Source organism: Ustilaginoidea virens, chromosome 3 (genome assembly GCF_000687475.1).
Source record: "Ustilaginoidea virens chromosome 3, complete sequence".
NCBI lineage: Eukaryota > Fungi > Ascomycota > Sordariomycetes > Hypocreales > Clavicipitaceae > Ustilaginoidea > Ustilaginoidea virens.
Genome location: NC_057318.1, coordinates 1,807,042 through 1,833,758, shown reverse-complemented (window position 1 = coordinate 1,833,758; position 26,717 = coordinate 1,807,042). Strand labels below are relative to the sequence as shown.

At 38.8% G+C, this 26,717-nt stretch overlaps 4 protein-coding genes across 4 annotated transcripts; 2 read left to right on the top strand and 2 right to left on the bottom strand.

Annotated features, from left to right (window-relative positions):
* Window positions 1-10,532: 10,532 nt before the first annotated feature.
* UV8b_03728 (uncharacterized protein) lies at window positions 10,533-10,936 on the bottom strand (the record flags this gene model as incomplete). The annotated part of the gene is made up of 3 exons (XM_043141226.1): window positions 10,533-10,646; window positions 10,706-10,845; window positions 10,909-10,936. 3 exons carry the CDS (start codon window positions 10,934-10,936, stop codon window positions 10,533-10,535), a joined length of 282 nt encoding a protein of 93 aa, XP_042997160.1.
* A 400-nt stretch (window positions 10,937-11,336) lies between these two features.
* On the top strand, window positions 11,337-14,267 carry UV8b_03727 (uncharacterized protein; the record flags this gene model as incomplete). Its single annotated transcript, XM_043141225.1, has 4 exons — window positions 11,337-12,828; window positions 12,912-13,068; window positions 13,119-14,130; window positions 14,187-14,267. The coding sequence occupies 4 exons, from the start codon at window positions 11,337-11,339 to the stop codon at window positions 14,265-14,267; spliced, it is 2,742 nt and encodes a 913-aa protein (XP_042997159.1).
* Window positions 14,268-14,752: 485 nt separating this feature from the next.
* UV8b_03726 (uncharacterized protein) lies at window positions 14,753-15,661 on the top strand (the record flags this gene model as incomplete). Its single annotated transcript, XM_043141224.1, has 4 exons — window positions 14,753-14,850; window positions 14,921-14,978; window positions 15,193-15,375; window positions 15,545-15,661. The coding sequence occupies 4 exons, from the start codon at window positions 14,753-14,755 to the stop codon at window positions 15,659-15,661; spliced, it is 456 nt and encodes a 151-aa protein (XP_042997158.1).
* A 232-nt stretch (window positions 15,662-15,893) lies between these two features.
* On the bottom strand, window positions 15,894-17,039 carry UV8b_03725 (uncharacterized protein; the record flags this gene model as incomplete). Its single annotated transcript, XM_043141223.1, has 4 exons — window positions 15,894-16,294; window positions 16,349-16,695; window positions 16,779-16,890; window positions 16,988-17,039. The coding sequence occupies 4 exons, from the start codon at window positions 17,037-17,039 to the stop codon at window positions 15,894-15,896; spliced, it is 912 nt and encodes a 303-aa protein (XP_042997157.1).
* Window positions 17,040-26,717: the final 9,678 nt, after the last annotated feature.

The window sequence follows — 26,717 nt, the reverse complement described above, 5'->3', positions numbered from 1 at the left end:
AATAGGATAAACTAATTAACCGATATAGTACTAAATATATTAAACGAAATTATATGCATGACTTAGCACTATAGTAGGATCGCCTTACTATTTTAATTAAATATCTTAGCTATATTTAATACTATTAATTATATCTGCCTTATCTATTTACTATTAGAAAAAGGGCTTCTACTTTAATTAGCAGTATAAATATACAGCTTTATTAATTTATGCTTAATATAAATCTACTTTAAGGGGTAATTTATAGATAAATTACTAATTACTACTAGGATCCCTTAAGGGTCCCTTTTTTTCTTTATCCTCTTCCTTATCTATATTATACTACTTTATAAAAGACTATAGGAGGTTATATTAATTATTATACTAGGCTTTACTAATAATACTAATATTATAGCCTATAGGAGAGATATAAGGGAGATTAAGGCACTACTTGAGAAAATATAGGCTATCTATAATAATTAGTCTAAATAAGTAGGATTAAATTTTAACCCTGGTAAAAGTAAGCTTATCTATTTCACCTATATATATAAAGCAGATAAGACCTTAGTACGGCTTGGGACTACTATAATATAGCTAAAATAATATATTAGATTCTTAGGGGTTGAAATCTACTATAAGATAAAATAGAGGGAATACTAAATTAAGATCGTAAAGAAACTTAAATAGTAATAATTTACGCTTATAGCGATAGTAGCCTCTACCTAAAGCTGCTATTATTAGAAAATACGCTTTATCTATATATAGGTTATTTAAACCTTTATTGCCTTTAGCGTAAGAGTATAATATACCCCTATTATCTTTAAAGGGATAGTAAAAGGCATTATAAAATCCCTAGCTATAAAATAATCAGCCTACCTCTATATAGTCATTAGGGCCTTTAAAGCTATACTACTAAATACCCTCGAGACTAAGGCAGTTATACCCCTAATCGACCTTTATTTTAACTATATCTCTTAATAATTCCTTAAAAGAATAGCTAAAATAGGTATAACCGATAGGATTAACTATATATATATATATATATATATATTACGCTAGCTAAGCTATCTAGGGGGGGGATAAGCCCCCATCTAGCCTAATGCTAGTACCTCTATGCCTAATCTATATAGGAAACCCGAGTGCCGGGAGGAAAACCTATATATTGTCTGTAGTCGATGGTATCCCTTTAGAATCGAAGGGGGTTTACTATATATTGCGAGGAGGTGTCCTATCGCGCGAGACTAGGTCTGGCGGTAGGGCTGGGAAAGTATAGATAGTAGGCACGCCTCGATAGGCGCAGTGATTTGCATTAGTAGTCATTAGTCATTAGTTATTGGGCATTAGTTAGGCTCTAAGGTAGGTGTGAATCGGAACCGATATAATTAATATTATTGGGTATAGGGGGCGGCGGTAATATTAGTATCGGGTGGGCGGCGGTATCGCAGTAAGTCGTGCGTTTTGTTATTATTAACTTCGTCTGATGTAGGTTAGGGCAGCTGGCGGACGGTCGAGTGATCTAGTGCGGGTATATAGCGGTATAAAGTCTCCCTTACCTACCCTACCTTTTTAATTCCTTTCCTCTTCCCTTTTTATTCCTTATTGAAAATTACTAAGAATTTTCCTTTACTTCTCCGCCTCAATTACACTATAGTAGTTTTTATGCATCTTTTATTTTTTAATATGCCTACCATTCTGAAGTTAGGTCCTGGCCTAACTTGAAAATGGCTATATCGTCCCTGCATATACCGCGGTGCCGATATAGCTGCTTATTGTTATAACCAATAAGGTAAAAGGTTCTCTTTAATTATTATCTATCTTTTTCTAATAGTAGGTAGGGCTTAAGGGTGCCTATTTCGCTTATACTTCGAAGCGGAAGCCTTATTATATCCTAGTGTGTAATACTATAAACCACGAACCGGTAGAGAATATGCTTATATTGCAGAAGGCCTATGCTTATAAGCAGGAAGTAAGTATATTAGTTTGCCGGTATCCTTTAACTTTATAGTTAACTTTAGTAGGTAGATAAAGACGATTACTATAAGGCCTAATAGGCTATATATTAGTCTATTACGCTAATTACCTTAGTACCTTAAAAGGGTCAAAACGACTCTACTATTATAATATAAATAATAATACCTATAGTCCTAATCTTACTACCAGCCGATTTCTTTAGGCTTATTAAGAAAGGGGTTTTAGCTTTAGAGCGCGCCTATAACGGTAAGCCCTAGCCTCTTTTATCGGTCGAGGGACCTTAGCCTCCTACTACTATTACCGGCGATAAAAGCCTTACTAGTTCTATTATTATACTAGATATCGATAACGAGCCTACTCCTAGGCTTACTGCTATAAGAGAACTACTTTATAGCGAGGGGGTCTTGCTAATATAGTCTAAGACTCCTATAATACTATCTTCTAGTAAATTGCAGTAAACGGTTATATTTTTAAAGTTTATAAAGTCCTAAGCGGAGTCTTAGCTAATAGCATCTGCCTCTAAAGCGCTATCTATACCGCTATTAAAGCCTCCCCTACCTATTACTCAATCGGTATAGCCTAAGCAAGCTAAATTAGTAGTTCTATTGCTATCCTCTCTTTATCTTTATACTAATACCCCTACCCTTTCCCCCTTTAAAAAGAAGAAAAAGGGGTTAAAAATAATAAAATCGCCTATAAAAGGAATACTAGGTTTAGCTACTAGGGTTAAACGAAAAATATATTCGAGATCTATAGTATCCCCTTCCCTAAAGGGGAAAAAGAAGGGAAAAAGGAAAATAAAAATAGCCCCTAATAATAGCTATAGTAATAGAGAGGGTAGTATAGAATAAATAAGGATCTAAAGGGTTAAGGGTATTAAAAAGATTAAAGGTCTAAATCTATCGACCGTATAAATAGCTTATATAAAAAAGACGTTCTTCTCCTATCTATATAGTCAATTATATTTTTATCTATAATTATCTATATATATATATATAGTCTAGGGTTAGGGTGTAATTATATTAGGTTGCTATTAGAGCTAAAGTCTATATAGGCGGTAAGTATAATAGCTAGGGTAAACTATTCGAGCCGGCGGATATTAAAGACCTATTTAATAACCTATTTAGCTAAGTCTTTATTTTTAAGTGCTTAGGTAATATTACGCTTATTTAGTATAAGGCGGTCTTAGATATAAAAAGGAGGGTTTTTAAGATAGTTACTATACTTTAAGATTATATATTCGATATTTTTTATATTAAAACCGCATTAGCAATATAGGTAGCAGATAGATAGGACCTTTATCTTATATAAGAACTTATTAAAGCCTATTTTTTCTATTCTAAATTAGGTAAAAAGGGAAGACTTATATTTATAGAGGTTTTTATAGAGATTTAGCATCTTCTTTATAAAGGTAAAGTTAGGGGTATATTTAGCAGTAGGGCGGTTCTTTAGCGGGTATTATACTTAGGTAAATTATTACTTCGATTACTATCTTTTTATCTATTTAAAAGCTAGAAAATAAATAGGGGATAATTTATTATCCTAAAGTAAAATCGAATCTTTAAAGGCTATATAATTTAGTATTCTATTCTTAGTCGGTCGCCTTTATCTATAGGTAGGTCTTTATTATAACTAAGTCTAGATAATAGTATATATATTAGAGATAAGGTCGGCTATACTACTTTTTTAGGTTCTAGTAAAGAATTATTATCAGGCTAGGTTAAGGTAAAGGTTGAGTAGCGGGACTACTACTTCAGTTTCTATAATTACATTAGGTATTATTCGGTAGGCTCTTATAATTATATAGAGGCACTTCGACTATTTAGCGGCTAAACTATATATAATACCTCTTATTATTTCTCCTAGCTTAATAGGAGTATGCCAGATTCTAATACTAAAGGCAATTATAGTTCTAATAACCTATATATATAATAGTCAGGCTTTGCAGAACTAATATCCCTATATAAAGGCCGCTAGAGCGATAAAGGCAAGCTTCTGCTTTTTTAGCTTCTTTACTATTTAGGCCCTATAATCAGTCTAGCTAAATTTATAATTAATCTCTACTCTAAGGAATCGGGCGTATTATATAGGCTAGATAGTCGTATTACTAAATCGTATTATTATAATATCCAGTCGGTATTATTTAGTAAAGTGTATTAGCTTACTCTTTACTAGGTTGAATTTCAATCTAGCCTCTACTAACTATTTTTTATAGATTTTCTATACTTTCGAGAGGGTTGCGACTATATCCTATATTATTTTGCCGTATGTAATTATATTAATATTATCTGCGAATCCTAAGGTTAGCAAGTTATCTACTACTTCGAGTCTATAGTATAGGGGTATAATATAGAAGAGGAAAAAAACTAGGGAGATTAAAGAGCCTTAGGGTACTCCTACCGTAATTAGGAATCTTTAGGTAGGTTAGCCTTTAAAAAAGATTTTAGCTAAATATAATACAGTAAAGCCTTAGACCTAGGCTACTATTTATCGGGGGGCGCTACTTTAGAGGAGGAGGTATATAAGCCTAGTATAGTTAATAATATCGAATACTATAGAGATATTTAATTATAGTAGTAATACTATTCCTTTATACTACTAGGTGGCCTTAACTACTTCTACTAGGGTATATAGTACTATATCTATTAATCTATTTACTCTATTGCCTATTTATATATCTAATAGTAATTTCCATTCTTTTGCGATTATTATTAGTCTTTTTGCTATTATAGCTTTAAGGATTTTACTAAAAAGGTTTAAGAGGGATATTAGGCGCTAGGCTCTTACTTTTTAGTATTTTTTAAGTATTTTGCCGGGTTTTCTTAATACTACGATTTTAGCTTCCTAGAATTATATTAGGTAGTAACTAGTTCTATATATAGCATTAAGGAGTATTATTAGAGCTCTAAAAACCGGTTCTCTATAGGCTTTAAGGAATCCCGCTAGTATACTATTAAGGCCTAGTACTTTCTAGCTGGCTATATATCGGAGGGTATTATAGATATCTACTTTAAAGAATTTATCTTTAAGGGCAAATATTGTATTAATAAAGTAGGGGAATTACAGGTCTAAGATATTATTAAGGGTGGCTATTAATATCGGGAAGAATCTTTCTATTAATACTTCTGCTTTAAAGGAATATATTTTTACTTCTTATATTTAGGCTCTTTTGCCTTAAAGAAGTATAAAGATTTCTCTTAATTTTAAAGGGAGTCTACTATATATCTAGGCCTATTTCTCTAGGGACTATAGGTCTGCATTTTTCGTTATAGCCTTATTAATAGCTTCTCTCTATATCTAGCACCTTTCCTATTAGATAACCTTAGTTTAGTTTATCTCTACTCTTTATACTATTAACTAATTAAGGCTAGTATAATCTTTTCTTTAATTTCTTATAGCCTTATAGGCTACTATTATGGCCGATTATACTTCCTAGGTCTACTATAGGGCCCTTTTTAGTAGTTTAATTCCTCTTTTAGGCATAGCGATATTAGTAATAGCCTATAGTTAGGTCGTAAGCTATTAGGCGAAAGTATCGATCTCTATAAGGGATTAAAATAGGTGCGAGGCATATAGGATAGCTATCCTAACTTTAGTTTTAGCTTAAGTAAGGATTTTATTAAGTTTCTTTTATTAGTATATTAATAATAGTTTGCGAAATTTATTTAGTTTTATTTCTACCTAGATTACATAAAGGATATAATTAGATCTAGTAATATCTGCCGCCCCTATAAACTCTATATTAAGGTCTCTTATACTCTATATATAGTCAATAGTGCTATTATATTTGCCTAGGGCTTATCTAGTTATCTCTCCCTATAGTATTATAAGGGTTAGCTTCTATTTTAATATAAATTCGAAAAGGGTATTATAGCCTAGGGAGGTTTTATAAGAGCGGTCCTATATAGGGTGGTAGATATTAAAGTTACTAGTAAAGATACTATAGGGGCGAGGGGTAGTTTAGGCGAATTCCTAGAGGGGGGTAGATTAATTTAGGGAAGGGATTAAGGAGTAAATAGAGTAGATATTAGTATTTTAAAATATAATACGGCATTAATCTAGGCCTAAGTCTATTGCCTAGGAGCCAAAAGTATATCTTTTATAGATATAGATTGCTATGCATTTGCCATAGGCAGCTATTTAGTATCTACTAAGGCTAGAGTATAAGGGGAGTCTATCTAAGGCTATAAATTCCTAGAGGGCGATAATATCTAGTTTAGATTTATAGTTAAAGGCGAGGTACGCTAATAGTGATTTCTTTTATATATTTTAGTATAGTACCTCTATTATTAGTATTAGGGCTAGGGGGTCGGGGCTTTTAATATATTAATAATAATAGGCTCGGATAAATTAGATTAGAAGAATACAGCAATATTATTACTACTATTAGTCCTCTTGGGGGTAATAGAGCTTTCTTTATATAATCTATCGATTTATTTTTTTAGGGAGTCCTCCCTTAGGGAGTTACTAATAAGGCATCTATAGCCCCTATCCTTTAGGATAGAGGGGGAAGGCATTAATAAAGTGCCGGTATTTACGAATTATATTAGTCTAGTACTATAAGCCTATTTTATAATATCCTATTGCCTATTCGCTATAGGGCAAAATCGAGACTAAGCCAGATAGGGTCCTTAATAATTAAAGCAATACTCTCTTTTATTGCTAATAATGCTAAGGCAATCTTTATCTCTATTAAGGTATCTCTTTGCGCTATACCATTTACATCGAGGGGTCTCTATACAGTAATTTGCAATATATCTGAATTTAAAGCATTAATAGTACTATCTTAGGTAGATAGTTTCGTTATATAGTTCAGCCTTAAAGATTTCTACTTAGTAGATAACTTTAGTCTTATAGAGTCGGTTTACTACTTTTATATTAGTTACTTTAATAATTAGGGGGGCTTTTATTACTTTTTCGCGGGGTTTCCTTATAGTAACTCTACTAATGCCGGGGCTATTAGCTTAGGCTAGGTTTAGTTTAATATTTTTAATAGGGATATTCTTAGAGAATCAGGTAAAGAATCTTTTAATAATAATACTAAAGGTGCGGATATTTAGTATAGCTCTTATGCCGAATATAAGGGGGATTTAGGTGGTTTCTATAGTAAAACGGGATATAGCTTCTATAAAGGTAACGATTATATCTCCACTATAGAGTCGGCGAGCGGTAATAGCATTAATACCTCTAGTAGTAATATTTACCGCTTTTATAATCTCGATAGGGGTTCTCTATTATAGGTTTTTAGTAATACTATCTCCTTTAATTATTATTTTACGGTAGATTCTCGGCGGTATAGGTAAGGTGGTCGGTCTAGGTAGTATAATCGTTAGTATGCCTTTAGTAGTAATACTAGCCTAAATCATTCTAAAGGGGGTCTTTAAGGCAAAAGCTTTTTTTATAGCGCTCTCTACTACTTTTTCTAGATTATTAGTCGTAATAAGGTTCGAGTTCGGGTTTAGGGCGGGATTAGTTCGGTTAATATATTTAATGCTATCGATTAGGCTAATAATAGCATTCCATATATTTCCCAGCGTGGCTGCTAGGATATAATCTACAATCTTTTAGTAATACTATTTAAGTAATTCGGTTTCTTCTCGGGTTCCTATATTAGTTTGTGCGATATTACTGCTGATTCGTCCGTGATTATCGTTAGCGATAGTGATATAGTGGTTATGGTGGCTCGACTTGAGTCTATCTTTATTTCCTCCGTCTAAGTCTATAATTTCTGCCGCCTCGACCGCGCCTTCCTCCTAGTGCCAATACGCTATCGGCGGATAGGGTAAGACGAGGTGAGGAATTAATCTAGCAACTTTTTAACTGTTTTAGGGGTATATTCGCGCCGGTACCGAGGTGCGGGCGAAATCGTTCGATATATATAGGATTAACTATATATTAGTAGTAATAGCAGTAATACTCTAATACTAATAAAAAAAGGGTAATTATAAACCTTTAGCCTATACTTTATTTCCTAATTTTAACTCCTATTAGCTTTTAGCTAAAAAAAGACTAATAAAAGACTAATATAACTAATAGTAAAATAATTAGATAGTAATAAAGGCAAAACGCCCTTAGTATAAAACCCTAGCGGCCGAAAGGGCATTAGACTTCTATTTTATAGCAAAAATAACTCGATTATATAAAGACCTATAAAAGTATAAATCGGCAATACTTACCTAACTCTATATAGAAAAAATTAGCTTTAACTCTTTTTTTTACCTCTAATAAGTTCCTTTAGTACTATTACCTTTTTATTACTATAGGGAAGGCCTAGAAGACCTCTATTATATTATCCTCTTTTGCCTAAAGTACTATAAATAAAGGTATATACTTTTTAAGTTTAATCCTAGCCTTAGCCTACTTTATAACCGATTCGGTATATTTATTATACTAAATAAACTATACCTTATATAGATAATCGCTTACTAAATACTTAATATTAACCGATTTAACTAATTCTAATTTGCTTAATCCCTTTAATCTAGTATAGCTAAAAGCGCTACTAAATACCCCTATATAGCCCCCGTATAATATTTATAGTAATCCTATAGTAGGAATAAAGAGTATTAGGAATAAGTAAATCTCTTAGGCCCTAAAGGCTAAAATTAGTTAATAATTATTATATTAGTAATAAAGGCATTCTCCCTCCCCTCCCCCCCCTTACTTTCTTTATTATTCTCTCCCCTTTTATTTTTAATTTACTCCCCCTTTAAAGCCCCCTCCCCCCCCTCTTAGGCTAAAAAAACCTATAATAATATAATAATATCCTCTTAGGTATAGGCTTATCGTTTTAAGGTAAAAACCTTCTTTTCTTTAAAGTCTAATATCTCCTAGGTTACTTTAGGAGCATTAAGGCCCTTTACTGCTACTACTATTATTATTATTACCGCCTAATTATGCCTCTAAGAAGTAGATACCTATTTAGCCTTCTATTAAAGGGCCTTATAGTCGTCTACCTAAAGGTAAAGATAATCAGCTAATAATTTATACTATATATAAATCAAAAATATACTTTTACCCCCCTAGCAATAGTCTCTTATATATTTAAGAGTTTTTATATCGGGATTTAGTTCTTAGGGGTCCTTTTTAGAGGCATATATATCTTACCCGCTAAAGCATAAGGATAATAGGCTGTATTAATCCTTACTTATATTAGCCTCGCTAGAAAGCAGGTATAACCCGGTCTATATCTTATTAGCTATAATATTAATATTCAGGATCTTCTAAGCGCATTAGATATAACCCGCAAGGCTATATATATAGTTCTCTAGGCTACTATATAAAGGTTAGCTATAGTTCTGCTGCATATAAGACCTATACTCACCCCTTTATCTAGTATAGCTGACCGTTTAGGCATTTTCGCTATTATTATTTTTATTATTATTATTATTAGTATAGTTGCTATTATTGTTGCTGCTGCTGCTATACTGCTAATAGGGTTAGTACTAGCCCTATACTGCGATAGAGGGGTTATTATATACCTTAAAATTAGCATTATAAAAGAAAAGAAAAAAAGAAGAAAAGGCACTAAATTAGGGGGTATTACCGATCTATATACTAATATAGTGCCTAAGGCCGTCCGCTTTAACCTTTAAAGTTAGCTTACTTTCTCTTCCGATTAAAAAAAATTAATATATACCGAGAAGCGCCTAGGCTACTATAGATATACGCCTGGCGAGAATACGCCTATTACAAGCGCGCTATTAGCCCTACCCCCCTGGCTTTACCCTCCCTTTACTTCTCACTTAATAAGACTACCGACCTAGACCTAATATTCCAGGACTTCTTACTCGCATTCTTCCTATATAATACCGCTAGATATAGTCTAAAGCGGTTGCGCACCCTACCTTTTTACGCACTAGATACCCGCCGCCCCTATTGCGGGGCGATAAAAAATAGAATTTAAGAATATAAGAAGGGTTTTCCTCCCGGCTATTAGGTTTTTCCTTTCCGAATTATCTTTATAGAAGTATTAGATAGGTTATTTAGCTCTAAATAGCTTCTAGCGTAATTTAATAATAATAATAATATAGAGTTATAATAGTAAGACTAAGAAAGTCTATTTAAATATAAAAGACTAGCCCTAGAGCGACTATAAATAGACGTTAAATAGATATAGTAAATAAATTAAAGATAAAAGGAAAAGGATCTAAATAGGAATCTTTTATTTAGTTTATTTATATCTATATATAATACGTATCAGAGTCCTAATATAGTCCTATAACTCTATGCGTTTATCTCCCTTTTTAGATTAAACGCAGGCGCAGCCCGTATTTTAGCCACATTATAGCACAAGCATAGCCCGAGCCTATGACAGATACTATATAAGACAATCATAATTAAACTAGTACCTAAAATCTTAATACTAATTTATATAAGAAAATTTAAGACTTAAGAGAATACCCTACAAATTATTATACTAATTAAAATATATATATATATCATTTTTAATATTATATTTTAACTGCAAAAGGAGATAATAAGTAATAGTATTTTTCTTATAATACTAATTTCTATGTACAAGCACCATTTAAAAATTTAAGTATTTTTTTAAGCTAGTTAATCACCTGCTAAATAGTATCTTACTTCTTTAATAAACCGAGATCGCGTACTTGTTCGGCACTTGGCGCGTTGTTTCGAGGCGTTATTATACCGGCCCGGGCATAGGCGGCTTTCATGGCAATTGCTCTTGCATGCTAGAGAACCGGGTTATTCGCGATATTATAATTAGCACTATACTGGGGAAGAAACAAACCTCTCTTTTATGATGCAAGCATTCGTAATAGTCCTCTAATGCAGGAGAACATTTTTTTTTCCCAGAATCGTCTTCTGCTGTCGTGTTTACGACATAACAGGCCATCACATCTTGCCAGAACGGAAAGCATCGCCCGACACCTGCAATTTATATGGTCAGTTGTCACAGAGAAACAGAATAAGGCAGATTTCCCCAATGCGTACCTCCGTGCATGCCATATCCTGATGCCATGATAGACGGATAGATTGTGCGATCGTGATATTCAGAACGTGATGTCGTGGAACATAGCTGTCAAGAAGAAATGTGAAGTCAAAAGTTCACTGAAGAAGCACTAGGTAGGTATATTGGTGCCTGAGGTACCAGGCATCCATGAGGCTTCTAGTATATGTCCCTTTTAGCGCCGCGATTCTTGCATTCCTCACCATAATTGCAATTTTACGACCATAAACTTCTTCCTGCCTGAAGTACGTAAATCCCCTAAGCAGCAGCCCCTTGCTCCAGCTAAGGACAAACCAGACGCTCGCTGTACAAGGAAGCCTTCTAACCGGATGCAAAGCAGCAGCAGTATATTCTCTCATAAGGATCAGAGGGTACTGCAATCCTCTTCCGTGGTAATCCGCCGACTTTCACGATGATTAGCGCTTTATCGCCCGCGAAGGTGTTGCTTTCTGCCGTGCACGCCGCTCTGAATGCAGACATAGGTAGCCTTGCCGCTTTGGCCAAAGTTTACGCTTCCACTCTGCATCATCAGCTTCTGCTGCGAATTATCCTCACGTACTTGCCCGAATCAGTGAAACCTGCTGAATACGTGGGCCTTCTTACCCAAACAGCCGATGGACGCCTTCTGAACGGGGACACTGTCGCCGTGGAGGATATACTGGTGATAGATTTGACAGACGATCAAGCGGCTAAAGAGGCCAGAAGGCTGCTGCTACGGCCGCTATCATGCTTTGATGCGCCTGAAACATTCCGAAACGATCCACTCGGACGCTTTCTGTCACTAAGAGCTCGATCCATGAATCACGAAGCTGGAATGGTCGGTCAGCTGCTGGATTTACTGCTGCCATTCGTTAACCACAGTACCGAATTACATGACTGGATTGTATGCACCGCTCTGCCATACATAAGAAGGAACTCGGAGCTTCGAGTTGGGGAATTACCCGAATATTCCCTGCATCAATTTGAGAGCTTACCACATCGCACAGCTAGCGAGTACCTTGTATCCCAACTGAATCATTTGGATAGACGACAAGACGGGGCTGTCATGATAATGAGAAGCATTTTAGGACCATGGCTACATGATACAGCGCGATGGGAGCATGCTTTGGATGTGAAAGAGGTCCAGCCAACAGTGCTGCTATGCCCAGTCTGGCATCAGATATGTGAGTGGCTCCTCAGTCTAGCTGCATCGTCGTGGCCAGTCGCAGTTCAGATTTTGGAAGGTTGGAATGGCCTCGAAGATGTTGAATTTGGCTACGGACTAAGCTCGAAACTCCCGCCCTCATGTTATAAATACTTCAAACGCTCTTATGCCGCATTGACCCTGGCATGTGTCTACATAACCCCGGAAGCAACACTGGAGTGTTTAACCAGCCTTCAACGGATAACAGCCAAGGTAAGGTCATACCTTGCGTATGACGAACCATGCAAATCGTTGGAGGAAATGTTGTCTGACTTGCCCGATTTTTCCATCGAAAACCTGTCAATATTTCGAGAGGGCCGTATTGCGAGCTGTATGAAAAACGATTTACTCGAGCAGAGCAACCCACTCACTGACCCGCAAGAAAATGCCACGAAACTTCTGTTAGCTTTAATTCTAAGTGCGTACATCTTGACTATCCATGGTCGCCCTTCTTCGGTCAAGAATGTGGGTGAGCTCACGTTTTTACGCGACGAGTTGGCTCAAAAGACAGAAGTGGCCAAACTGTTGCGTGAAATCGGTTCCCAGACCTCTCCGGATGGGGACGCGAATTTGCTGCGAGCGCGGAGATGCTTGTTGTGGCTTCATGACTGGGGTAAGACTGATACCGCTGGTCTGTATGTTTCGGCCTGTGGCGCGCTGGGAACAGTCAAGAAGGCATATATTGAAACCGAGTTTCTAAAAATGCTGCTTTCCACGAGGCGTATGTGTCTGATAGCCCTTGCCCAATTGGATCCCTCTTGACGGCCAGTATCGGTAACCATTGTACACTAATGTTCAATACAGGTTATGCTTTGGCGCGTTCATTGTACGAAGATGACAGTTACAACTATCTGTCTGCTGATATAGTGCAAGAAGTGGTTTATCAATCAGCTTTATTAGCGTTTGATAACGCTACAAATCCAGACCGAAGTGGAGGAGGTCTCCAGCATTGTCATGATATGCAAGTTCCGCTCTTGGTGTTGTTTGCTGATCACTACTAACTGCTCGAAGCATTCATGCTTTTCCTGGCACAGTAGGGCCGTCACTACCTGGGACAAAGGAAATATGGGCTCTTTTGAAAGCAACATACGCTTTGAGCAATTATCAGTTGGCCATTCAACCAGAAGAGCCGTTTCGACCCGTCGTTCTTCGAGTGCATTCAGATCCTATATCAATCATCCAAAAAATTCTTGAACAGAACCCTCGCGCTTATACTAGGCTTCAAGAATTTGTAGAAATGGGCACGAATATCGCTAGAGCTGGCTTGCCGTACCCAAACGTTGGCATGCCAGCGGATGTCCAAGTCACGGCAGAGCAGCCCGAAGCAACCATTGAAAAAATTGAGCGCCGCATCACAGCCATGTGTATCAAGGCTGCCCTGAGAGAAGACGATTTTGAGACGGCTTATTCGTATGTGGCTAGTCGACTGGCTTGCCTTGTGACAGATTCTTCAACGCACGTGCTATCAGACGGATGGTCCTGGAAGGCCGCCATGGAGGCAGGACTATATGTCCGCACGGCCTGGTCGCAATTACCTTCTCATTTGGGGACTGCGAGTAGCGATCTTAATATTAGGCACGTTGAGCAACGGATAGAGTGTCTCGCGACAGCGCTACGTTTGGCACCAACCAATGAATTACAAGATATTCTGAAGAACTTCAGACGATGCGAAGAGCAACTAGACTCGATAATGAAGGAGGAGATTATTGGCAAAATAATGTGTAGAGAAGGAATCCACAATAACCACTCATCCGGGGCCTTCGATGATCTACAACTTGAGCAGCAGTCCTCATTAAGTCCTCTCGAGGAAAGCATGGTAACGCGTCAGATGGAGGATGTACCAATGTCTCTGTTTGACCTTTCCCGGGCGACGGCCCGCCTCGCCCAGAAAAATATAACCGCTTTTTCAAGTCGACAAAGTATTATTGAAGGTGCTCGTTCGGCTTCTCCCGATTACTCAGATGCGCTCCAGCAGCGTGTAAGGAAACGGGATCAACTTCGTGAAGCAGCCACGGGAACGCTGGTATCTGGTGTTGGATGGCTCATAGGAGCTCGTGCTAATCATGATTGATGTCTCAGACTGTCATTAAATTAAGGCTGTGGAATCGCGGGCTATATTACATTATATTTATCTACTTCGTAGCGGCCGTGTTAGAGTAGCAAACAAGGATCATTCTCAAGGTTGCATCACCGGCTTCTCGCTTGAACAAAGTGCAACAAATTGGCTTGAAATTTCGTGGATGTTGTCATGACAACATTCTGAAGGTGATATAAATATCTTCATCTCGCTGGCAGAGCAGCATATACTGTCAGTATCCGATCTCAAGCCATTGATTTTGTTTTTGTGTACAGTCACTTAGTCGAGCCTTGTAATAGCACCTTGGAGATGATTATTTCTCGAATATGAGATCATTTGGTACATATATAGTATGCTGAAGGAGCTTAAAAGTGCAGCCTGCTTCTATGATGGTCCGAAGGGTCTATTCGTACACTGTGGCGAGGCAAACGGAATTAGTACTATGCAATTACAAAGGCCCTAACAAGGACCCTCACAAAGAATTTTATAGGGATGTGCGTCACACAGCCCTGGCCAATGAAGCATTTTACCAGTCAAATTATGTTTAGTATTCTGAGCCAAGGTGGTTATGGTTTCTGGAGTCCAATGGTTGAATGGGATACTGAAGCAGCGAACCGAATGGCATTTTTATCTCCTGTGTTGTACAAACGATGAATTAGTAATGATGTAAGCAGAACATCTTTATCAAGGAACCCATGAAAGTGACTCAGCTTTTTTTATCACCTCAAAAACTCAGTCATGCTGGCGATATTGTTGCTTGGATGCAGAATACGACACTGACTATGGCGAGAGGGGTGTATTGGTTGTAATTTGCATATTGCAACGAACACTGGCATGTGAGAAAACCCAGGTTGCTGTGATGATAGGCGAATACAGATAGATAGGTTTTTGGGCGGTCCGTCGTAAATAGCGGCAAATCTTTTCACGATCAACCTCCGAGTCTCCTGAAGTAAGGCGGATCAACAAAATGCGCGGGTGTTAACGTGCTCAAAAATTGTATATCGATAGTTGCGATCCACTTTAGCTCAGCAACACCAAGGTAGGGACACTGCTTCTCATAATAATGTTACAAGCGACTGCAAGGCGCAGCCTGACGTTGTCGACTGTGGACTTTTATGCATATTGACTTTTTTCCGGCCAGATGCCGAAACCGATGTCTGGGGGAGTGTTGTGCTGCCAAAGCTACCCCAAGTATGCCGTGCAACGTGCGATTGACGATACGATTGAAAACTTGCGGATTGAAGTGCTGCCCAAGAGGTCCACCAAACCCAGTGTCGCCGCATAAATGACCAATGATGAAGAATGAGAAAGGAGACAAGTAAGCACCAAAATGAAATGAACACTTGTGTTGTAAATAAAGGAAGAAAATTGCAATACAAGACGACCGGCCGGCTATTCCATCCTGAGAAATCTTGCTTGGTTGGTTCCTAGTTCAGGTCGTCTCGTACGGATTTTCACGTATTCGGAAGTCGTATGACTACGTCAGCAAGCGAGAGGAAGAAGAGGGGATCCGTAACCCGCGTAATAAACCAAGTCAAGGAATGGAGTTGTCGAGGCAAAGGTGCAGTTGCTCTTTGGATTGCAGTGATCATCTTGCTGATGAATCAGTTCCTGCAAAAATTAGCGGCGACGAATCAAAACGATGAGATGCGACACGAACCTCCATATGCCTCCCGAGCTTCGGATCGGGAGGCAGCGTCACCATAGCCCTAACCACCAGGGACTGGTTCTCGGTCTCTCGGGGCACTGCGGTCGACCTGACGGTCATACCGATCACGTTCATATCCTCCAGGACCGCCTCGAGCACTGTAGCGATCGCGATCATCACGTCCTGCGTATCGCTCTCGACCGTAGTATTCATCGCGGTCTCTGCGTTCATAAGGCCCACGATCAGACTCGCGACTATAACCGCGATCATCGTACCGGCGGTCCTCCCTGTAACCCCCACGTTCGTAGTTTCGTTCGTAGCCACCGCGCTCGTGACCGCGATCGTCATTTCGACGATCATAGTTGCGCTCATAGCCACGGTATCTATAATTGTCATCACGTCCGTAGCTACCTGTGCCGCTATAGCCACCACGTCGGCGGTCATCAAAGCGAGGACGAGGATCTTACTGCAGTTAGATAGAAAGAAAAAGATCCAATAAGTGAGCTTGAGACTAACCTCGCTTAGGTGGCCCAAAATATTTGCCGGGCGTTGGAGTGCGTGGACGAGCGCGTCGCGCCTTTTCAATGCTAAGGGTGCGGCCTTCAATCTGCTCGCCCTGAAGACCTTCTTTCGCTGCTTCAGCCTGTTCGGATGTTACCATCTTAACGAAGCCGAATCCACGAGATTCCTTCGTATGAGGATCACGCATGATCTGGCATTTTTCGACATCACCATATTTTTCGAACATCTTCGAAACCTCCCCTTCGGTTAAACGAGGATGTATACCGGTGACGAAAAGATTGGATCCTGGATTGATAGCGCCATCGTCATCATCTTTTGGGCCAGAGGATTCTTTTGCAATACTGAAAGACGGATGAAATCAACAGCCATTGTTAGTATACCAACGAGCGTTTTGACACGTCAAGTGCATGGAATGTGATCTTACGACTCGGTGTTTCCATTTGGTGAAGCTGACCTCCTACGTCCACTATCAGTTTCATCGCGAGTCGGCCGAGGAGACGCGCTCCTGTTATCGCGATCATAGCGAGTAACATCGTCTGACAGCAACATGCGAGATTAGAACTTTGAATGCAGAAAAAGCACGCGAATGGCGGTGGTGTGTTTTGAACAAGAGTTCGTAGCTTTTAAGCCTACCATCGTAGCGGTCACCGCCCGCCGCCTCATAATCCATCGAAGTAGTTGCCATTGTAGAGATACGAGTTCTCTGTTAACGAAGAAAGTGCAATATTAAAGTAATGCGCCAAATTTGCGGTTATCAATGCGTTGACGATGGAGATTTTCAATGGCGCGAATGAGTATGGACTTTAGTGTAGGAACGGAGTAGGCTTGCTTGAAAAGGGAAAGGAAAAAAAAAAGGGCGGCGCGAATATGACTGGTTAGGTGGCTAGACGAAGCCCCAATATTTCGGCGGGGCAATAAAATGTAGATAAGCTATAATATTCGACCTAATCGGCTGCTTATAATACATTTTCTTATACAAATACTACTAAAGATAGGAAAAATAATAAGCATAAGCTAGTAATTATTAATTTAATTATATATTTCTATATATTTGTCACGGGCTTGGGCTATGCCCGCGCTATAATGTGGCTAGGACTCGGGCTGCGCCTGTGTCTAGTCTAGGTAGGGTCATATAAGTCAGCGGCATAGGGTTACGGGACTATACTAGGACCCTAACCCGTGCTAACGTATAGATAAATAGACCATCAAAAGGCCCCTATTTGGGTCCTCTCTCTTTCCTCCTTAGTCTATTTAATATATTCATTTAATGCCTATTCGTAATAGCCTTAGAGCTAGTCCTTTATATTGAAATAGACTCTCTCAGTCTTACTATTGTAACCTCACATTATAAAGCTAATGATATAGGCTATATAAGATATCGAGATAAGTATACCTGGAAAAACGGGTCTAAATAACCCGGGACTATAACGCCCCCGATATAATATACATACCTAAATAGAACAGCTTGCGATAGGGCTATAATAGATAGAGGCGCAGATGCAAACTAATATATAATACCTTACTGCTGTTACCGCCTTACTATAGACCCTTCTTGCGAATTAATTAAATAGCTCCTAGGCTGCTACTTAACCGGCCCTAATTATATAATAGAACGGCTCCCTTCTTACGGCTTAAGACCCGACCTATAGCTAGCTAAAACGCAAGCCGATCCCAATAGGGGACCCTTTTAATGGCAAAAAGGCTATATTTACAGCCTAGTAGACCTTTATGCAATATAAGCTTAAAGTCGATAGGGACTTTATTAGAGACGAGAAGACCTAATAAATATTTATTTTTTAGAACCTTTTATCTATAGTCTAATCATAAGTCGCAGCCTTCTTTAAGAATAGTATAGCTTATAATTATAATATAATAAAGTTCTTTAAATACCTTTAATGCCTCTTTAAGGACTTATACCGGTAGGATCGCGCTATTATTAAGCTTAAGCACTCCTTACGCTAAGGCCATAAGGAACCTTTTGCTGCTTTCTTTATTCGATTTAAAAAAAAACTTATACTTACTAGCGGCCTTAATTTGCCTAAGAAAGTTAAAGTAGAATACCTCCGATCGGCGCTTAATGCTTATATAGCTAATAAGATTATTAGTCTAGGGGTCTCCTATTATAATTACTACTTAGCGGTAGACCGCTACTAATAAATTGCTATTAATATCGAGATTAGTCTAACTATTAACTACTAATCGGGCTCGGCCTATTCCCGACTAACTTATGCCCGGGATTCTAAAGGCGATATATAAATATCGGGCGTTAATAAGCTAGACTCGAAGGGTAATCTGCCTAAAGCAATATAAGTCTCTATAGAATAATATAAAGAATATAGGAAGAAAGGCTTTTATCTTTAATACGGCTCTTCCTAGTATTAAAGGAATATATACTACCTACTGCCGGTAATCTAGCCAGATATAGTTAAAGTAGCCTTACTAGACTTATAAATCGTAAAGGTCGAAAGTAGCGATAAAAATTAAGGAAAAGAATAGCCCTTAAGCTTAGTCTCGTTAGAAGGCTTAAGATATATATATAGACCCTAGCCCGATTATAGAAAGAATTAGATAAAATTACAAAACGAATAAATAAATACCCCTTTTTAATACTAATTTTATATAAATCCTATACCTTTCTTAATACCTTAATCGACTCGGGATATAACAGCTATAGCGCTATAAGCGAAAAGATAGTATAATAGTTAGGCCTTCAGCCTATCCGCCTGCTATAACGTAGGGAAATTAGAATAGTAGTAGAGATTTAGAGCTAATTAAAAAAACGTAAGGTAAAATATTCCTCTATTACTTATATCGTCTATATAGTAATCGATATCGATAGATAGCCGTCTATAATTATATTTTATATTATCCCGGCCTTTACCTGCAATATTATTCTTAGGATGCTCTAAATAGAGTACTATAATATTATATTATAGGCGAAGTAGCGCTAATTAAAGATCGGAGCGGCAGGCGGCTTTATCATTAAGGAATTAATAAAAAGATAATAAGGTTTAACTGCGATAAATATCCTCGGCTTAGTCTTCTACGGTATACCAAAGCAGGCGAAACGCTCTAGGGACCAGTCGACCTCTTTTATTACAATAAGCTTATAGGAGATCATATATATCCTCTATATTACGCTTCTACTATATTAAGACTCCGCCCTACGATCGTAAGAGCTATAAGTGCTCCTAACGGAATTATAGGAATTTACTGACCTCTTCAATAAAGAGAAGGCCTCCGGCCTCCTTCTACACTAAGTGTTAAGGATTCGGGCTATGCCCGTCTTATACTAAGGATAAGCTTATAGTAAGTGCGCGCGGCTAGTATATATAGGTGTCAATTATACCAAGTCATAGTAACTAGGTACAATACGTATTCTTTTGGCCGTATAGTCAAGAGTGTAGGTTTTTACCTAGCAATATACGCGGCACCCGCTTAGGGCCCAATTGGGCCATATCGTTACATTTGTACTAAGTTACGTAAGGTTATAGGATCGAATCCCGCATGCGGTACGTGCGTATAGCGGGCTTTTTATCTAGGCTTATAGAGGACATGCTATTAGCCTCTAGGGGGTGTATGATATTATATAGTCGGCGCCAGCTGCACGAGCTTAAAGGGCCTGTAGAGAAGGAAGCTATATCAAGGATTTGGGCTATGCCCGTCTCATATTAAGGACAAGCTTATAGTAAGTGCGTGCGGCTAGTATAATATAGGTATTAATTGTACCAAATCATAATAACTAGGTACAATACGTACTCTTTTGGTCATATAGTTAAGAGAGTAGGTTTTTACCTAGCGATATGCGCGGTACCCGCTTAAGGCCCAATTGGGCCATATCGTTATATTTGTACCAAGTTACCCAAGGTCATAGGTTCGAATCCCGCATATAGTATATGCATATAGCAGGCTCTTTATCTGGGCTTATAGAGGACATGCTACTAGCCTCTAGGGGGTGTATGGTATTATATGGTCGGCGCTAGCTGCACGAGCTTAAAGGGCCTGCAGAGAGAGAAGCTATATTAAGGATTTGGGCTATATCCGTCTTATACTAAGGACAAGCTTATAGTAAGTGCGTGCGGCTAGTATAATATAGGTATTAATTGTACCAAATCATAATAACTAGGTACAATACGTACTCTTTTGGTCATATAGTTAAGAGAGTAGGTTTTTACCTAGCGATATGCGCGGTACCCGCTTAAGGCCCAATTGGGCCATATCGTTATATTTATACCAAGTTACCCAAGGTCATAGGTTCGAATCCCGCATATAGTATATGCATATAGCAGGCTCTTTATCTGGGCTTATAGAGGACATGCTACTAGCCTCTAGGGGGTGTATGGTATTATATGGTCGGCGCTAGCTGCACGAGCTTAAAGGGCCTGCAGAGAGAGAAGCTATATTAAGGATTTGGGCTATATCCGTCTTATACTAAGGACAAGCTTACAGTAAGTGCGCGCGGCTAGTGTGATATAGGTGTCAATTGTATTAAATTATAGTAACTAGGTACAATACGTACTCTTTTAGCCGTATGGTCAAGAGAGTAGGTTTTTACCTAGCGATATGCGCGGCACCTGCTTAGGGCCCAATTAGGCCACATCGTTACACTAGGATACAATAGACTAATTACCTGCGTATTCCCAAACCTATATATACAGCCCTTATGAGCCTATCCTTCTCCTCTGAGAGTTAACATTTAAAAGACTACGCCCTATTTCCATCTATATTTAATATATATATCGGTTTGAGCCTAATGCAATTCTATATTCCCCTAATTGACTGCATTAAGACCTTAAATATATTCAAGCCGAACGCTAGTAGCGGCTAAGCTGTAGGCGGCATAATAACCCTTATAGATCCCGATATTATAAAAATCCCGCGACTTATAAGCGGTCTAACCGCCCCATCTGCTAAGCGCTCTAGCCCTTTAGAGCGCAAATATAAGCCGTAGCGTATTATAGGCGACTACTTATTAGAGGATGATTCCTCTAATAAGGAGCATAAATACGCCTATAATAAGGAGTTCTTATGCAAGCGATATAACTGAAAAATACAGGCAATTAGTATTCTCCCTATTTGCATACAAAAAGGTAGGAGTAAAAACTATTCTTACTGCTAAGACGCGTATAACTCGTGCGTATAGCTTGACTTTAAGCTTACTAGCAATCCCAGACTCTGGCGGATCTACCGGGCATAGGTTAAAGCCTATAAGGACGGCACCGCCGTTATTAAACCTGCGCGTCCTGCAATTGATATTAGGCCTAGGCCCCTACTTATTCTCCCTTAAGATTCTGATCAGCTATATAAGGAATATAAGGTTAAGGCGATATTAGCAGCGAAAAACGCTCGGGGCTAGGGTAGGAACCATAATATAATAGTTAAATAGAAAGGGTACGACTTACCTATATAGGAACCCTTAGAAAACTTTAAAGATTTACTGGCACGAGAGGCATTTAAAGTTAAATAGGGTAATATTCGTATATATAATAGGCCCGTTAGGCTATTAAAATAAGGTCTACTCGATATATAAATAACGCCTGAATGCCTACTTATAAAAAAAAAACCCCTTAAAATATTAAAAAAAAATACTAAGCTTATATGCCCCTCTCCCGGGCTAGTACTATCCTCCCCCCTCTCTTGTATTATAACTACTATACTCGTCGCTATATAGGCCCTCTTCAGCACTATTAGGATTAGTATACCCCTACGGCAGCTACTGCTGCAGGGGTGGTAGTAGCAGGGGCGGCTGTATATAACCCCTAGGATAATATCCCTAGAGGGTCAGATATATATACGGCGAGTAGGCTTAGCGCGGATGGTTGCCTATATGACCCCAATAGGATGGCATTCCGGGGGACATACTATATAGGGAATATAGGGGGGCTATAATAGGGCCTGATAAGGATGCCGCAGGATCTATAGCAGCAGCGGCGGGGGATACGGCAAAATTAGCTAGGGCTATTATAGCGCCGGGGGGTTCTATAGCAGGTAGTATAGCTAGGCCTCTAGGAGAACCTATACACCCTGCTTATAAGCAGGCGGTTCCCCGGTATAATAGATTAGTAAGGGGCGGGCTAAAAGGAGAGCTAAATAGGGCTAGATAAAAGGCGCTACATACTACTCTATTCAGGCGTAATACTTCTGGGCCTCTTATTATATATCCCGTATTACGCTTAATATAAGGGCTAGATTGATAACCGACCCGGCTTAATAATGGGAGGGAGTTATAACCTAAGAGATATTAATTAACGCCTTACTGGCGGAACCATAGGACCTAAAAGCAAGATATAGGATATAAAGAGTTATTTAGTCGGCGGCTATAGCGTACTACTATTAGTTATTAAAGGCCCGAAAAGAAGACGAAAGAATAGCAGCCTAAGCCTTAGACGTCTCAGTTGCGGGATATATAGGTTTAATAATGGTAGTGCTATCCTTATAGGCCTTAACCTATGCCTAGTAGATCTATTAGAGTCTAGAATTACCAGTAAGCTTAAAGTCAAGCTATATATATAAGCTATATGCGTCCTAGTAATAAATGCAGCCTTTACTCCTACCTTTTCGTATATAAATAAGGAGAATACCAATCGCCTATTTTTTTCAGTTATATCGCTTCCATAAAAACTCCTTATTATAGGCATATTTATACTCTTTATTAAAGGAATCACCTTCTAATAAGTAATCGCCTATAATATACTGCGGCTTATATCTATACTCTAAAGGGTTAAAGCGCTTAATAGATAAGGCGGTTATACCGCTTATAAGTCGCGGGATTTCTATAATATTGGGATCTATAGGGGTTATTACACCGCCTATAGCTTAGCCGCTACTAAAATTCGGCTTAGATATATTTAGGGCCCTAATATAGTTAATTAGGGGAATATAAAGTTATATTAGGCTTGAACCGATATATATATTAAATGTAAATAGAAATAAGATATAGTTTTTTAGATATTAACTCTTAGAGGAGAAGGATAGGCTTATAAAGGCTATATATATAGGTTTGGGAATATATAGGTAACTAGTCTATTAATATTAGTATCTATTATAACCCTAGGTAGGGGAGGATAATACTTATGGTAGGATACTAATAATAATTAAATCGGCTATAAGAAGGAAGAGAAGGGAAGAAAAAGGCGATAAAAAGGGCGCGAGAGAAAATATACTTTTACTTAAAGGGATTAACTACTAATAGCTAGCGGAAAATTTTTTATAATACTAATAGCTGCTATAAATAGCTTCTAATTAATAATATAACACCAGACTTCTATACGTTTTTATTATTATTATTATTATTAAATTACTCTAGGGGGCTATTTTAAGCTAAAAATGCCTATCTAGTACTCCGGCAGATAATCCAGAAGGGAAAAACCCGAAGACTGGGGGGAAAACCCTTCCTGCTAGTATAATTATAACGATAGGGAAGTCGGGCCTCTAGGGGGGCCGATAGGTTTCTAGCATGTAAGAAAGGTAGGTACGCTATCGCTTAGGATTATACCTAGCAATAGTGCTAGGAAAAGTGCAAGAGCGGTCTAGAAAAAGTAGGTCCGGAAAAAGGTAGGTCTAGTATCTATAGGGGAGAGATGGTCCTAAGTCAGTGCACTATAAATCGAAAGTAAGGTGGAGGTTATGCGGGCGGGGCAGCGCCGGCTATATAGTACGCACGCCGGCTGCATAGCGTGCGTATTGCGCGGGGGCACTAAATTAAAAGTAAGGGAATTTTCTATTATTGGGGCTATATTAGCAGCGAATCGGCTATAGGGGGGGTGCTTAGTAGAAGGCAAGTGGTATTAGGTCGGGAGTTAGGGTGAGCTAAATATAAAGAGAGGGCGCAAAGGCCTCTAGTCAGGCAAAGATATAAAGGTACGGGTGCCCCCCGACTTTTTAATCCCCTTTTCTTCCTTTCTATAGGGCTATTATTTTTTTTCCATATATAATCCCCTTAAGCCTTATTTTCTAGCGCTGCGGGGACGATACTAACCTATACGGTAGGGCGATAATAATAGTAATAGCAGCAGCAATAGCAATAACAATAGCAAAAGCAATGGCAGCAGTAGCAGCATTAGCATTAGCAGTAGAAGCATTAGCAGCAATAGCAGCAGCAACTATAGCAGTAGTAATAATAATAATAACAGTAGTATGCCGAAGAAGTTAGCGTTTTTAGATAAAGGGGTGGGTACTCCCCGCTCCCGCTATACTAGCATTACTAACCCGTCTTTACTAGCCTAGCGAGCCGTAGGGATAGCCTTACGACCCTTACCTTATATAGGCTGAAGACCCCGACTATTGATACTGCTCTTAATAAGGTAGGATCTAACTAATCGACCTTTAATCTAACCGACGTTCGAGCGATAGTAATATAGTATAATGCTATATAAGGCCTAGGGCGGCGTATTTCACGTATACTGCGGCAGGGAAGACCTGCCGTCCCCTTAAGTAGACTCCTAAAAACCGGGAGTCTATTCACGCCCTCCTAAGTGCCTAAGAGGTATTAGCTATAGGGGGGGAGGTACATATAAAGTGCGGGGGCTGCATAGGATAGGTGCTAATATAGATAGATCAAGAACTACTATGCCCTCTAGTTGAGGGTATAATAGGTATCGACTGCCTGCAGTAGGGGGAAGGCAGCGGCGGCAGCGGTAGTAGTAGGGGGGAGCATCGCTCCCGGGGTGACCCAGGAGGCGCTAAACCTCAAGGAGCGTAAGGTAGAGGCGTTAGAGGGTATTTAGGCCGCATTAGAGCTGCTTATCTCTCGGGGGCAGAAGAGGGCGGCGGAGAGAGAGGGGGAGAGGGGGAGAGGGAGGAGGGGCTACTGCAGGGGCCGGCGGGGGGGGGAGGGGGATACGTTTCTATTATACTACCTTCCCGAATTGGCTATTCTACGATATCCTTTACTCGTATAAGTTAAACCCGATAAACAAACTTAAAGTTATCGCAATAAAAATCTAGGCAACCTAATTAGGTCTGCGCAAAAGAGGGACGGGCTTCTAAATACAATTAATTCGATTATAAGGCAAAAGAGGGGGGTATATTACAGGCTCGGGCTATGCTTACGCTATAATATAGCTAGGACTCAGGCTGCACCTATGCCTAACCTAGGCAGGGTTATATAAGTTAGTGGTATAGGGTTATAGGACTATATTAGGACCCTGACCTATGCCAATATATAGATAAATAGACTATCAAGAGGCCCCTATTTAGGTTTTCTCTCTTTCTTAGTCTATTTAATATATTCATTCGATGCCTATTTATAGTAGCCCTATGGCTAGTTCTTTATATATATTATTATTATTATATTACTTTAGAGGCTATTTAGACCTAAATAACCTATCTAATACTTCTATAGGATAAATCGGAAAGGAAAAACCCGGCGGCCGGGAGGAAAACCCTTCCTATATTCTTAAATGCTATTATATATCGCCCCGTGGCGGGGGCGACGGGTATCTAGTACGTAAGAGAGTAAGGTGTATAGCCGCTTAAGACTATATCTAGCGGCATTGCTTGGGAAAAGTGTAAGTATAAACTCCGGGGGTATCGGGCCTAGGTTAGGGTTCTATCGGGTGCAAAATAATAGAGAGGTAAGGTTAGGGGGGGGTAGGGTTAGCAGTATTCTCGCTAAGCGTATGCCTATAAAGGCCCGGGCGCATCTTAGGCGTATTAGTCTATGGTATATAAGCAAAAGTGAGCCGAATTTAAGAATAGAAGCGGGTGGCCTTAGATACTACATTAGTATATAGGTTAATAATTCCCCTGATTTAGTACCTTTTTTTCTTTTTTTCTTTTCCTCTATAGCGCTAAATCTAAGGTATATAATGGCCCCTCTATTGCGGTATAGGACCGATACTAACCCTATTAGTAAAGCAGCAGCAGCAGAAATAATAGCAATAGCAGTAATAACAATAATAGCAATAATAGCAATACTAATAATAGTAGCGATAAAATGCCTAAGTGGTTAGCGACTTTAAATAAAAGGGTAAGTATAGGTCTAATATGCGATAGGGCCGCAGCTAACCCTTATATAGTAGCTAGGGGAGTTGCACGCCTGGCCTTACGAGCTATACTTAATACACTTAGAGGATCCTAAGTATTAATACTAGAGTTAATAAGGTATATATTGGGTTATACCTACTCTCGGGCGAAGCTAATATAGGCAGGGACTAGCGCGGTATACTATCTATATGCCTTAGCAGGTAAAACTTATATGCCTTTAAAGTAGACCCTTAAGAACCAGATCTTAATATAAAAACTCCTTACTATATAAAAGATAGTAGCTAGGGGGGTTAAAGTATATTTCCGATTTATATATAGTATAAGTTATCAGCTAACGACTTTCTAGGTGGATAGCTATAAGGCCCTTTAGTAAAGA